Genomic DNA, 15,715 nt, shown 5'->3' with positions numbered 1-15,715 from the left:
CTTAGCTCTCTACTGGCCCTGGAATCGCTTAACATTAGTTCTCATCCTGTTCTCATCGATATTCAACACCAATTGGCTCAGTTTTCGTTATCTTCTGCTTCCTTCCAGTTTTTCTGGATCTCTGGCCACGTCGGTATTCACGGGAACGAGCTCGCTGACACTGCAGCTAAGTCTGTCTGCTCTGGTGCCATCACGGCCGTGCCTGTCCCATACATGGACTACGGTCCTGTCTTCAAGGTGCGGATTCGTGCCAGTTGGCAGTCGACTTGGAGTGAGCAATGCCATAATAAGATTTTCAAGATCAAACCTTCTGTTGGTCTTTGGCCGTCATGCTTCCGTAAGGATCAGAAGGAGGAAGTAGTCCTGGCAAGGCTACGCATTGGTCATAGTTTTTTAACCCATCGTTTTCTTTTATCGGGTATTGACCCACCGATGTATAGCCATTGTGACACTCAAGTCACAATAGCCCACATTTTACTGTCATGCCGTCGTTACAACCGTGAGCGGCGGCATCATTTTAGACACATTTTATCTAAAAGTTTACCCCTGACGCTGGACAGTGTCATTGGTAATGGTGACACTGTCCGATTAGATTGTATTTTTAATTTTTTACACACTATAGGTATTTTTAATTCTGTGTAAATCTTTTAGCGACATGTATTGGTTTTAACTCACTGTATATTTACATTTTACATTAATTTACTTTCTTTGTTTTTACCGGTTGTTTGGCGCAGATAGCCTTGCTGCTTTGCGCCATAAAACACCAATCAACCAACCAACCACTACAACAAATACTAAATATGAGGCAAATACCTTTTGCAGAATTAAAAACAAAGCCTTATCACTGTCACGAAATGTCCAAAAGTCTTAATTGGACACTTCAGATCGTATATTTAAAATGTTAATTGGTTTGTAAATGAATATCATATAAAACATACTTTTGATTAATCGTCACATACATTTGTAGCCAACATTCGTAATGCTTCTTCATATTACTATAATATAATTCAAAGGTAACATAATATGAAAAACGTGTGATTAAGTTGCTCGTCGTTAAAATTGAATAATGCATCAGTAGCTAACCCTTTTACAACACTCAGAATTTGAATTCTTTGATAGAAAAATATATTGAACGTAACTTATATTTATATTAATAAAATATGTCTCTTAAAATTCAGATTGCAAGCATTAATCATATTGGATAATATTTTAATTTTAAACCACAAATAACTGGTTCAAGTTACATAACGACCCATATATTGAAATAACATTTAACTTCTAAGGGAATAATTGGTTTACATAACGACCCATATATTGAAATAACATTTAACTTCTAAGGGAATAATTGGTTTACATAACGACCCATATATTGAAATAACATTTAACTTCTAAGGGAATAATTGGTTTACATAACGACCCATATATTGAAATAACATTTAACTTCTAAGGGAATAATTGGTTTACATAATGACCCATATATTGAATTATAATTTAACTTCTAGAGGAATAATTAGTTTACATAATGACCCAATTCTGGGTCACGTGCAATCCAAATTCTATGATAAATATCTTATCTCTTGTAGCAGTGTAAAAATAAACCAATGTTGTTTTAGTCCATGTGTGATTCAGTGACGGGTATTATTTCAACTCAGTTAGCGCCATTTCAATCTCATCATATTTTCACTTTCGTTAATTGTAGAACCTTCTGTCACATATTCTAAAATCCACAACTACAAGTAACTAGGCAATAGTTCTTGTCATAACACTGACGAACTGGTAAACTGACACTATTCAAAGCTATAGATGCAATAATACTAGTGGTTCCTATCTTTGAGCCGAAATTATATCTTCTAGCTTTAAGTAACAAAATTCAACTTTAAGATTTCGTTTGAGATAGCTCGTTAATTAGTGTAGAAAAAATATACCGTTCTCTGAATTACAACACCTTCATTTTGTACTTTCTCCACCTGTTGCAAGTTTCAGTGAACGTTCAAACATGCCAGTCGTCGTATTGACGTTAGGTGTCGTTACTCCCGCATATTAAGATAACAAACTTACTAAATATAATGAAAGTAGTCCGATGTTCTCCGGTGAGACAGCGGTAAACTTACGGACTTACAACATTAAAATCCGGGGTTCGATTCCCAGCACTAGACATAGCTGATAAACCAGTGTGGCTTTGCTCTAAAATAACCAACCAACGCATTCCGATTTAAACGCACTGGTAAAATATTCTGAATCAATCACTCCAAAGGAAGCCAAAGTAGTCTAATTAACCAAACGTGTTGAATAATAGCTATTTACTTTTTCATTCCCATTTCTAAAAAAAAAATTTTTTTTGTAGCTGTGTATTTATATATCCACTGTCTATTTTATAACGATATAAAGCAGAGCTATGGTACCACTAGCTTTTATTAAATATATAATTATCTTGATTCTACTCTTGGTTAGTTGCTATGGGAACACTACTTTAAAAGTTTGAAGTTTCTACCTCCACTGAGTGTTTCTGAGTCGGCTCTGACTACTAAGTTGTGACCACGTCGAATAATCTGCAATGTGTGCCACTGGTCGTCATTCAATCTGTGACCCACGTGAAGGACCTAAAATAATAAATAGTTGCCCAACATTTATCAAAACTCTGATTTTTCTACTCGTCATAATCTACCATTTATTTTATTTTAAATTATTGTATAGGATAAACTAATCTTTCAAACCATCTCTTACCGATCGATTCATCCTTTCATCCATTGAAAGACCTACCATATTTTTATCTTCCAGGCTTAAGATGAAATTATGGAAACATCATCAAACATTTAGAACAATTCTGATGTTTTTTTTTGTGATATGTATCTGATATTTAACCTTATATTAAATACTTGGACAGATTTATCTAACCGTTTATCGAAAGAGGTACCTTATTTCCATCTCCTAAATTCAGGATAACTTTAATACTTCCAGATTCCAAGGCTACCACTAGATGGCTGACTGATTTTTCTAGTGTTGTCGCCAAGAGAAGACCATTTGGACGAGTTGTTCGAAATCTTAATCGGATGTCTTCGGCTTGAGTTCGAGAGATCTCGGGAATTTGAATTTTCATGTACTGCTCTCCATCAAAACTAAGGGTCGTGGCGTCTGAAAGAGAAAAATAGTATTTATTTTTTTTATTTCTATTTTACCAAGCTCACATATAAAACTCTGATGGTCAGTCAATACAGATTACGGATATTGACACAGGTGTTCTAACATCACTCTTTAAGTAAACAAATATACAAACCAATGGTTAGGCTTCAAGTCAGTTTATTTTTATCTACTCGAAACTACACACCATTTACCGAAAAACGTTGAACACGTAATTGTCAAACCTCCTTTCGGAGGAAGACAAGTACAAATAAACTATAAATAAAAAGATTCAGTTTCAGCATAAATTAACGAAGTCCTTAGGCTCAAAGAATATATATATATATATACATATATATATATAAAAGACTATTTTGAAATAGATCCACTGAGATTTGTTTTTCGTTGCTTAATTATATATAATAGATCATATTACTTAATATACTTAATGCCATATATCTATTTCTGTAGCCCCTCTCGGTGGCTCAGCGGTAAGCTTATAACGTTAAAAATTGGGTTTCGATACCTACGTTAGGCATAGCACATACAGTCCATTGTGTAGTTTTGCTATGAAGAACAAACAATTTCTGTAAAGTTTAGGGCCTAGCCTAGTGGTTAGAGCGAGCGACTCGCAAGCTACATATCGCGGGTTCGAATCCTATCAAAAACGGAATATGGTAGTCCTTTCAGCTGTGGGGGGTGTTATAATGTGACGGTCAATCCAATTTTTCGCTGGCAAAGAGTAGCCCAAGAGTTGGCGTTGGGTAGCGCTGACTACTTTTCACTTTTAAATTAGAGACGACTAGCACTTTAGCCATTGAAATTCAACAAAACAAACAAACTGCAACATTTAAAAACCAAAAACAGCTGTGAGTACAGTCTTCATGTTTTTCAAACATGTTATCATGGATGAAACATTTAAAGCGTTTTATCTCAAGCCTCAAAATTCAAATAAATGACAGAACATTTAATATCTTGAACTTGACGCATTTTGTTTTTATAAGCCACTTTCAGATGTAAGGTCTTGAGAACAAATGTCCGCATTCTTTTATTACTAATTGCAGACACTACAAAAATGAAAAAAAAGATCATTTCATAAATTGTCTCTCACCGTTTGGGTGTGGCCTAGTAGTTAGCGTGTCAGGCTGCGGGATCAGAAGATCCAAGTTCGTTCGTGATCCAGCTACGAGTGTATTAATATAGTGAAAGACGGGCAAAAGCCCTTGAGGCGGCGGATGCTGCTAAATTGCTACTTTTCCTTTGGTAATTAGTTCAACATTTCGGACGGATATACCTGAAACCTAGTTTGTTTTTATCTTGTATAACAAAAAAAAAGCTATCTTCGATACTCGATATCGTGATGTAAGCGATTTTACATTTCATCGAATCCGATATCATCACTAAATTTGATTAATTTTCCTCTGTTACACACATAAGTTGAAACAACAACAAAAACAAAACACTGATCTATCACGAGATGTCACGATTTAATATATTTTAAGTTATCCGGAATTTTCATCACTGACCGACTAAGTGTAGCAACATTTGAAATTCCTTCATATTGTTTTCAAAACTACTGTAAATTTTACCGTACCTATATTATTATTTTTCTAAAAAAAATTACAATAGGATTATAACAAAATAGGTTTTCAAGTCATCCAGTTAAGACACGTGATTTACATTATAAGTAGAAGCCACTACGACATTTGGTAATTTACTCTTGGGAACTGCGAGAATGAGACTAATCCATAGAAGCTCATTCATTTTGATTAATTATTACTCGTGAGTAATATATGTCTCGTACTGAACAATGTGAGTTGCCACACAAAATTAGATTCCTATATTATAATTAGACGTAATACATGCTATCATCTTATTTGCTCAGTCTGATAAATTAACCTACTTGCATTAGCCTTTCTGCCTCTAAGATAATTAGTGGTTTTCGTCTATTGTGAATAACAAGAACTTTGACGCTACGTTGTCCAGCAAATAAGATTAACTTATTCAACTAATTCATACACACACATATATGTTTATAGGGCAGAAACATACAACTGTGTTTCACGTGCGAGGGAGACTGTACGTGCAACCTTTTGCCAACGATTCGGGACTATTTTAAACCATAATGTACAGTTCTGGTTTTATAGATTGGGGTTTTTGTGATTTCTCATCTGGTGGTATTTTATTTATGGCTATATATAATATATAATAATTATTTTGATTTATTCAGAAGTATTATCTAACATTTTCATACACTTAATTTGTTACAATGTCAGGGTACTATTCAGTTAAATATGTTTTTCGGGTATATTAATTGGGTGTTTTATTATGCTTCTAACTCAGCGTGCTCTAACATAGCGTAAAACAGATTTTGAGCAGCATTCAGAAAAATATGTTTCAGGCACCGTTTATATAAATATCTTTTCGGAGCTATTTAGTTTAATATGTTGAATAATTATTATCAATTATTATTAATTACAAGATATTAGGGATAAGTTCTTGTGTCTCATCCGAAGATGCTAGGTAAACTTGGTGAAACGTTGTGAACAAAATAAATAACACTTTTATTATGTACAACCAATAAAAAACTTGCGTGAATTAAAAAAACACAGTTTTTTTCTAATATTTAATAATAGGGTAGAAGTGTTTCACCACTGCAGATAAAAGACAACTTTCGATCACCTTTTCTATATATACAAGTGTATTTATAATTCAAGATAATTCAATTGATTTATTCACTGCCTGGATCCGATATAAAAATTTATGATAACTTTGTATTACAGCAGCTCCCCCTACATTACGAAAAATTAATTAAAACAAATGTTTTCTAACTAGTTTTATTTCGACGACTAACAATAATGAAGGCCCGGCATGGCCAGGTGGTTAGGGCGCTCGACTCGCAATCTGTGGGTAGCGGGTTCGAATCCCCGTTATAATGTGACGGTCACTATTCGTTGGTAAAAGAGCAGCCCAAGAGTTGGCGGTGGGTGGTGATGACTAGCTGCCTTCCCTCTAGTCTTAAACTGGTAAATTAGGGACGGCTAGCGTAGATAGCCCTCGTATAGCTTTGCACGAAATCCATAACAAACAAACAATAATGAAACATAGCTGTATGGGTAAAAAATATATTTTCCGATATGATTGAAATAAGTGTAATCTCTGTACAAAAATATATATATAAATGTTATATATAAGCAGGTAGATGAATTGAAAACTTTGAGCCTATACATTCCTGTACTTTCAGAAATTTCATCTGTAGTCAAAAATGCACTTGTTGTGATGAAATATTTATTAGTAATTGTGTGTTTATTGAATTTCGCACTAAATTATTCGATGACTATCTGCGCTAGCCGTCCCTAATTTAGAAGTGAATGACTAGAGGAAAGGCAGCTAGTCAACATCGCCAACTTTTGGGCTACTCTTTACCAAAGAAAAGTTGAACTGACTGTAACATTATAACGCCCTCATGGCTGAAAGGGCCAACATCTTCGGTGATGGGATTCGAACCTACGACCCTCAGATTTCGAGTCGAGCTCTTTAGTCACCAGACCTATTTGTTAGTGATACAGGACTACGTGACTGGAAATTAATTTATGGAAAATCTGCGAACGATATTTTCGAAAACAGAAAGTCATAACTCAGTAAACATTTTTATACTTGTTATACGTTTTATAACAATATTCTTCTTCCGTGTCTTATACACATAAATTAGTATAGCTAAGAAGGTTTCACTGATAAGCATAAGCTGTTATTCCGTCTTACCTATTCGCTGGTAAAAAGTTTATGCTGTATATGGTTATATAACTTAGCTTCTGAAAGCTGATTTAGTTTTTGTGAATTTATTTTAGTTTTCTATTCTTATATGCTACGTATTTTATGTACTCGCATATTTTATTTGATTCAATCTTTTGTATTATTTCTAAGAATTTTTTTATTGTGTTGTTGTTGTTGTTTATTATGCACAAAGCTACACAAAGGGCTATCTGTGCTCTGCCCACCACGGGTATCGAAATCCGGTTTCTAGCAATATAAGTCCGCTGTGCCACTTGGAGGGCTTTTTATTGTATTCAAGAGTAGTGTGTATAGATAAAAAACGATTGGTTCATAAAGCTTGCCCCCCAGTGGCACAGCGGTATGTCTGCGGACTTACAACGCTAGAATACGGGTTTCGATACCCGTGGTGGGCAGAGCACAGATAGCCCATTGTGTAGCTTTGTGCTTAATCACAAACAAACAAATCATAAAGCTTAAATATTTATACAAACTCTGTGGTTGTTTACATTAATGATATAAAATTTGTACGTTGATGTAATTTTTTCTTTGTAAAAATTAAGTAACTTTGTCTAGATTTTAAGTTGTATTTTTTTTTGCACAAAACTTTTAAGTTACTGCATCGCTAAGTACATTTTTGCTCTTTGAACAATGTTGACACTATATTTTAGTAGCAATGTTTTATTATTTCATTTAGGCAATCCACTTCTGTCTGTGTTGTATTCAATCCCAGGAGGCACTCTTTTGATACTTGAGAATATAGTTTAAAGTTTTTATTAGAAAAACAGAACATTTATATTATTTTTAAAGCGCATAATCTGGCTTACTTGAAGAAGGTTAAGTAGCAGTTTTCACCGTGCGAAAAGAGTACTCACTGGATGATACAGCAAAACGGATGAACACATCATCACTGTGCTTCATGTTCTCATTTACCACTCTCATCACTGTGTATCTACACATAAACCAACAAGTCCTCTGCAGGAATACTCTTATACCATGCTAACCTATGTGGAACGTGCCATCGACAAGCAAGCCTCTGGTACTTATTTGTTATTCGCTTTCACTGAGAAAATAATACACAGAAGAAGAAAAAAAACATTCCACACCTTAGACATGTAAAGGCCATTTCCTACGAGATTTGACCAAGAATGTAACTTAAAGTATTTTTTTATTTATTTCAACGGCGTGTGACAACCAGCATTATTGTAGTTTCTATTCTTCTGATATTAAAATTATATAATAAAATACACCTGAGTTTTACGGATAGTTATTCAACATTATTTGTATAATTCTGAAAGCAGGTATCAATTTTATTTCATTGAATAACATTTGTATAACCGTGTTAGTAAATGGAGTCAGTATTATGGGTATACCAGAACATTTGTGTAACCGTGTTAGTAAAGGAAGTCAGTATTATGGGTATACCAGAACATTTGTATAACCGTGTTAGTAAATGGAATCAGTATTATGGGTATACCAGAACATTTGTGTAACCGTGTTAGTAAATGGAGTCAGTATTATGGGTATACCAGAACATTTGTATAACCGTGTTAGTAAATGGAGTCAGTATTATGGGTATACCAGAACATTTGTGTAACCGTGTTAGTAAATGGAGTCAGTATTATGGGTATACCAGAACATTTGTATAACCGTGTTAGTAAATGGAATCAGTATTGTGGGTATACCAGAACATTTGTATAACCGTGTTAGTAAATGGAATCAGTATTATGGGTATACCAGAACATTTGTATAACCGTGTTAGTAAATGGAGTCAGTATTGTGGGTATACCAGAACATTTGTGTAACCGTGTTAGTAAATGGAGTCAGTATTGTGGGTATACCAGAACATTTGTGTAACCGTGTTAGTAAATGGAGTCAGTATTGTGGGTATACCAGAACATTTGTGTAACCGTGTTAGTAAATGGAGTCAGTATTTTGGGTATACCAGAACATTTGTGTAACCGTGTTAGTAAATGGAGTCAGTATTATGGGTATACCAGAACATTTGTGTAACCGTGTTAGTAAATGGAGTCAGTATTGTGGGTATACCAGAACATTTGTGTAACCATGTTAGTAAATGGAGTCAGTATTATGGGTATACCAGAACATTTGTGTAACCGTGTTAGTAAATGGAATCAGTTTTATGGGTATACCAGAACATTTGTGTAACCGTGTTAGTAAATGGAGTCAGTATTATGGGTATACCATTACTCGAGAGAGGATACTCTTATCCACACAGTTAAAACACCTGGACATTCTTTACCTGGTATTGAGACTCCACAGAGTAACTTTAATTTTGTGTTATTGCCATTCCAGGCAATACAAGCACGGCACACGCACTTCTTCGCAACTCTACTGACCTTATCACAAGCATTTCGTTCCATACGCCAATTTTCACAATTCTACAGACTATATATCACAGAAATGTTTCTTCACAACACATACACACTTCTCAATTCTACTGACCTTAACGGAATGTCTCTTCACAACACACGGACTTCTCAATTGTACTGACCTCAACATAAGAATTTCTCTTCATAACACACACACTTCTCAATTTCACTGACCTCAACATAGGAATGTCTCTTCATAACACACACTTCTTAATTCTAATGACCTCAAAATCGGAATGTCTCTTTACGCCGTACGCACTTCTCAATTCTACAGACCTCAACATCGGAATGTCTCTTCACATCACACACACTTCTCAGTTCTAATGACCTCAACATCGGAATGTCTCTTCACATCACACACACTTCTCAGTTCTACGGACCTCAACATCGGAATGTCTCTTAACAACACATACACATTTATTGTAAGTAAAACTTTAATACAGTTGACACATGTTATTGTTCAGCTGTGGTTAAATAATCAAGAAAAATAGCTATTACACAAAATAAACAATTCTTTTTATTAAAGACCTAGTTAACGTTTGTTCTTAAATACATTTGTTCACAAATTTCTGCTTTATGGATAAGAAAAGAAGTAGCAAATTTATTCTTTAGATTTATTTGCTTGTTTGTAGAATTTCGCTCAGATTTTCTAGAGGGCTATTTGCGCTAACATTCCCTAATGATAGACAAGAGGGAATAAAGCTAGTCATTACCATCAACTCTTAGGCTATTCTTTATAAATTAATAGTGGAAATGATCGCCACTTTATATGCTGAAAGAGCGATGGGTTTCGATCCCACGATCTGCAGAGTGCATTATTCGATAGATATATAGTTGATTAACTTTGTGAATTGTTCTGGTAGGTAATGAATATTTTATTCATTTACCGGGAGACGGGAACATAGAATCTGACACTACTCTGTTAACAACGGTATACTCCTAGATCAGTCTCTGACGTTTTACTTGGAAGTTGCATTCGTTTTATGCATCCAGCTTTTACAAAATACTAACATGTATCTAGTATCTTTTGTGAAAAAATACAATTAGCGAGACTCAAGATGTTCGAGAGGTTTCAAGGTAATTGAGTACCTTACACGATAAATGAGGAGTTGAACGATTGCGCAGGTTCACTTTATCTCCAGAACATTGCAGAAGAATTAGTAAACAAGTAATCACCAAGATAAATTCGTTTATCCAAAGGTTACTTTGCAGCTCGTTCTGGAAAAGGCTTTGACGTCTCCGTGTTTTTCAAGCATTGGAAATAATCCATGACCACGAATTACACGATCTTCTACTTTTATTCTGTAACGTATTAATTTTATAGTATTGACCGTCTTTGTCCGCTGGCCTTAATGGATGGATTACGGAAGTTCACATAGGCCAGCTCAATTTTGAAATCTGTACAAACATTAGTGTTCTTTATTTATTTTTTTCATTTATGAAATTCCATTAAAGTATTCTAAGGTGAAGTTATATGGTACAGATTAGAAAATACGTACCATATAGCTTCACCTTAGAATATTTTAATGGTACAGATTAGAAAATACGTAGTTCTTTCAAACACACATATATTTCTTGCTTCCATCTTTACTTATTTTCTTTCATACGAAATAATAAAAGTTTACAAAGATAAATTACTTGTTAAATAACAGTCACATCATCACACAACATAAAAAAATGAGGAAGTTTTCAAACAACTGAAGAATTATAATAAGTGAACCATAAGTTCTTAAGAACGAACTTACAGCGTCGTTCTGATAAGTTGACCAGTTTGTTTCTGTTGACATTATGGTGAATTATAATTACGTACGGTTTTGTTGACAAAGAATGACTCTTTTATACATTAATCTAGATTAACAATAATGCCTCTAGTGGCACAGCGGTATGTCTGCGGACTTACAACGCTAGAAACCGGGTTTCGATACTAGTGGTGGGCAGAGCAGATTAAGCCTATAAACACCATATCTTCGTTGTTGTCACACACAACTGAGAGTTGAGTACTTATGGTAGTAAAATGTATTTGATGGGTTTATCAAGTCGAGCCCTTTATTGTAGTCCATGATTTTTTGTTCTAACGTTAATACCGAACACCGTGGCACCCAATCCTCCGAATTCGGTCTCACTGACTTGTAGGATGCTGGGTGTTAAGAAAAGTGCATTTGTTTTCACAAGCTTCGATCCCTCGAAAACGACACATTGTGCACTTAGATCAAGCTAACTTTGTCACTATATTCATTCTAATTCATTCCTGTCCAGACTGTAGACCACATTCCTTGAACAAGTCATAGTCACTATTTGTAGATGTCGTCAAAAAGTATATAATGTCAGATCTCAATTTATCAGCTCCCACGTGAAAAATGCTTTCACAGTATCTTTGATTTGGGTTTTTGATGGATGCATCTTGTGATCAGTATTCGTCCATTTTATTTATAAGAATGTGCTTACAACTTATATAATCCATGTAAATACTATGATTACAAAGTACCCATCGGTCTTCATTAAATGACTTAACTTATGAAAATGATTTGGAAGCGAACAATTTAAATCCCATTACTTAAAATCTTCTGAAGAGAGTAACGATAAATTACCAAAGTTTAAAATTTTTTATTAAAAGGCTTAAACAAAATAAAAACATTTGTCAGTATAGTTTTTTTTTGTGTTGATTAACATTGTGAAGTTAAACTACCAGTCACGAAGACATATTTAAGTACCTTTGGCACAGACGGGACCAGTGAAGTTCGTCCTGCTGCAGTCACAGATATAGCGGTTCCAGCCCTCTGTACAAAATCCCCCGTTTAAACATGGTTGACTATCACACTGAGGCGGTGAAGTGTGGCAGGCGGGGCGAATACTGCCCGAGTCTTGTTTCTGGGCGTAAAGAGCAATATCCACAGCATTATCGTTAACGACAAGGTCTCGCATGCAGCCGACGTAACCGTACTGCAGCTTTCCCGACCAGAGTTCTGGTGGAACGGCTATGCCTTCCGGACTTGTTCCTATTCCACCAAGATATAAGGGTCCCTCTAGATCAAGCTGGTTGGAATTGCCTGATGGTTGAAAGAACGAGTTAGAGACCATAATTTTAATATCAAATATGTTCATCTATATTACATACTTAAATTTGCTTTTGACTCTTCTTTTAAGTACGCTTACAAAATTCAGATTTCAGAATCAGTAAAAAAGGAAGATAAGTAACATGAATTGTTTTTTAATCATCGGTACTTTTATAAACGACAACTCAGACTACAAAAGAACCAAAGGTAAACACATTTTCAATACAATACAACATTGCAAGTAAAGTCATATAAATGGCTAAAACATTAGACAACAGCTACATAGCTACAAGCACATTTATTTAATACATATTTCCATTTTATATTATTTTCAGGTAAATGAATCAAATCATTCGTATTAGAATATCTTGAAAGTCTTTAGGCAAGAAAACTTTCTAAACTGACTGGATACGATTAGCTCCCTCCCAACTTATTTACATTTGTAGAAAAACAAACAAACATTTATTTGCAAGGCTAATCGTGCGATATGTTTGCTTAAGCCTTATAAACAGGTAGATGTAGTAATATTTTGAGTAGAACAAAATATTTTTTAACTTTCACAGAGGCATTATATTTTTTGCATTTGTTAAGTTTCGCGACTTGTTTTTATGTGCCTCCCAATCAGACCAAAATGTGACACACACACACACACACACTCAGCTTACAGATGCAAGTTATATATATAAATTAAATATTCAAATTGTGTTTCACTTTTCTTTTGGGCTAATGATTGTCTTAACTTGTTTTGACGTGTCATCATTTTTTTTTAAATTATAGTCAGGGATCTCAAAGATAGAAGTGGCCCGGGCTTCTCTAAACCTTTGAGAGGCCCGGCATGGCCAGATGGTTAGGGCACTCGACTCGTAATCTGAGAGTCGCGGGTTCGAATCCCCGTCACACTAAACATGCTCGCCCTTTCAGCCGTGGGGGCGTTATAATGTGACGGTCAATCCCACTATTCGTTGGTAAAAGAGTAGCCCAAGAGTTGGCGGTGGGTGGTGGTGAGTAGCTGCCTTCCCTCTAGTCTTACACTGCTAAATTAGGGACGGCTAGCGCAGATAGCCCTCGTGTAGCTTTGCGCGAAATTCAAAACAAACAAACCTCTGAGAGGGCCTGGGCATTATAGAAGGTAATCATATTCTAATGGGGGAGCCATTATTAAGAACTGTTTTGTTTTTATCGACTGTTCAAAGCCATCAGTCAATACTGGAAATGTGAAGAGAATATTTCCGATACTAGAAAGAACTACGGCCGCCAACAGTTTGTGACAGACTGAGAAATAAAACAAAAAAGGAAAGTGCAAAAGATGTCATATTTTGTCCTAATAGTTGGGAATCATAATAAAGTGACCAGTCAGTGTAGGTGAAATTATACTGGAATTATTTTGAGTATACTAAGCGTCAGTTGCATCGAATTTAAATAAATATAGTATTTCTAATATAATTATCTCCTAACTGACCAATATGATTTTTATTTATAAAAGTGGTTCATTATTATTATCTAGCAACGTCGAGCACTCCAAGTATTTTCAACTTATAGTAAACAAAATCAATATCGTTTTTTTTCTTCAAAGTAATATTTTATTTTTGAGCGCGTTTGATGGATCAATATTGGCTGATGAAGCAAAAGACTACATATAAAAACTGACCATTCTATAAAGATATAAGAATGAAAAACAGACCAGACCACTCTAAGAAGCAGCTGTATGTTGCTAATAAAGATTACATATGTAATTTTACTATAGTTTACACAAAGTTTACTGACTAATTTCCAATGATAAACATTATAGTGACTTTCATATTACCGTTATGCTTAAAATCATATGAAGATTCGTTACGGATAGTGCTTCTTTCAATGTTATTATTATAATTTGATTATTAGGAATACAAGGCTTTATATATTATGCGTTAATTGCTTTCACAAGGATCATAATCATTTTCAGCTTTTTTCGTGTTTTCTTTCCTATTAAAACAATCTCGAAATTTACTAATTAATTTGTCAAGATTTGTTTTTTCATACAAAGAGCAAACATGTTTTAAATAATTCTGGTACACGTGATCTACGTGTTATTTTACCTTGTGTAAAAAACTCAACAGAATATTCGTCTACTATTACTCGCCCGGACCTGCTCTTTCTAGTCAAAGAAATTCTATGCCAGTGACCATCGTCCACTCGACGAGTAGTGGCCTTTACCTTGACCGAACCGGAACCTAAGTTCAGGAGCAGGTAAACATGACCTGCCAGGAGCTCGAAAGCAAAAAAATCTCCTTGAGCGGTGGCACCGCTGTTATACATAAGAACACCATTGGGTTCGTTGGTTCGAATTTTGAAAGATATCCTTCCTCCACGAGGTGCATCCCAGCGTGATAAAGCCTGTGAAATAGACATGTCAAGTTTGGATGATCAATTTCTTTTTTTTTTCTATATTTTACACTTGTGTGTATAAAAAAAAATATGTTGAATTAAACATTATAAGGAGTAAAAATTAAATACAACCATAATATGGAAAAAATGTCAGCTTTCTTGAAAAGTAAGTGTTAGAATTATTCGAATAGAGCGAATGACATATTCTACATACAGATAAAAAACTGTTGTTTGGTAGTTTGTAACTTTGAAAAACAACAACAATAGAACGAAGTATATACGACATTGTACGTTAACTGGCGGCAAACACTAGGTAAAGTAATACTAATCATTAAAAAACAACAACAATAGAACGAAGTACATTCGACATTGTACGTTAACTGGCGGCAAACAATATGCAAAGTAATACTAATCATTAAAAAACAACAACAATAGAACGAAGTACATTCGACATTGTACGTTCACTGGCGGCAAACAATATGCAAAGTAATACTAATCATTAAAAAACAACAACAAAAAGAATGGAGGATGTCTGTTATCAAACTTCTTAGATCCGGACGAATATCACTGGTAAAGTATTGATTTATCCGTGAACTTGATTCAAAAGATCTACAGCTTACACTCAATTTGGTTTCCAGCGTTTGAAATCTTAAAATTGTCTTGTACATTTTGAAAATTGGATAAAAACTGAATCTGAATTCTTACAAGTTAATTAAATGAATATTGAATAGTTGTTCTAAGAACCAATGAATGAAAGCAAAGAATATGCCATATCCAGTGCCGACGAGTCCTTTCACCCAGTACCAAGGTTCATCAGAACCAGCTGGGATACGATAGACCGTCAGAATTAAAAAATAATATTATATATGTATATCGGTTTTTTTTTTTTGCCAGTTGTCGAAATAAATGGCTTTTACTTATATTTCTTAATAGTAAAACTATGTAATTGTTAGGCTTAGAATTCTTCTACTGTAGGTGTCTTGGCTTGTTAGCGATAAATTCAACGATGAATAAACA

At 34.6% G+C, this 15,715-nt stretch overlaps 1 protein-coding gene across 2 annotated transcripts in view; it reads right to left on the bottom strand.

The window, feature by feature from the left end:
* LOC106464253 (neurexin-1-like) overlaps positions 1–15,715 on the bottom strand; it is a 178,019-nt gene that overhangs the window by 37,434 nt on the left and 124,870 nt on the right. For both annotated transcript variants that reach the window (XM_022391965.1, XM_022391966.1), the window contains exons 7-10: positions 14,410–14,707; positions 11,993–12,328; positions 2,915–3,132; positions 2,492–2,600 (exon numbers count right to left, since the gene is read on the bottom strand). In XM_022391965.1, coding sequence (XP_022247673.1) covers positions 2,492–2,600; positions 2,915–3,132; positions 11,993–12,328; positions 14,410–14,707 — 961 coding nt within the window. The remainder of the gene's footprint in view (positions 1–2,491; positions 2,601–2,914; positions 3,133–11,992; positions 12,329–14,409; positions 14,708–15,715) is intronic.

Source organism: Limulus polyphemus, unplaced genomic scaffold (genome assembly GCF_000517525.1).
Source record: "Limulus polyphemus unplaced genomic scaffold, Limulus_polyphemus-2.1.2 Scaffold1599, whole genome shotgun sequence".
In the NCBI taxonomy this organism is placed as follows: domain Eukaryota; kingdom Metazoa; phylum Arthropoda; class Merostomata; order Xiphosura; family Limulidae; genus Limulus; species Limulus polyphemus.
The sequence above is the reverse complement of the archived record's forward strand: the minus strand, read 5'-3'. Positions and strand labels throughout refer to the sequence as shown.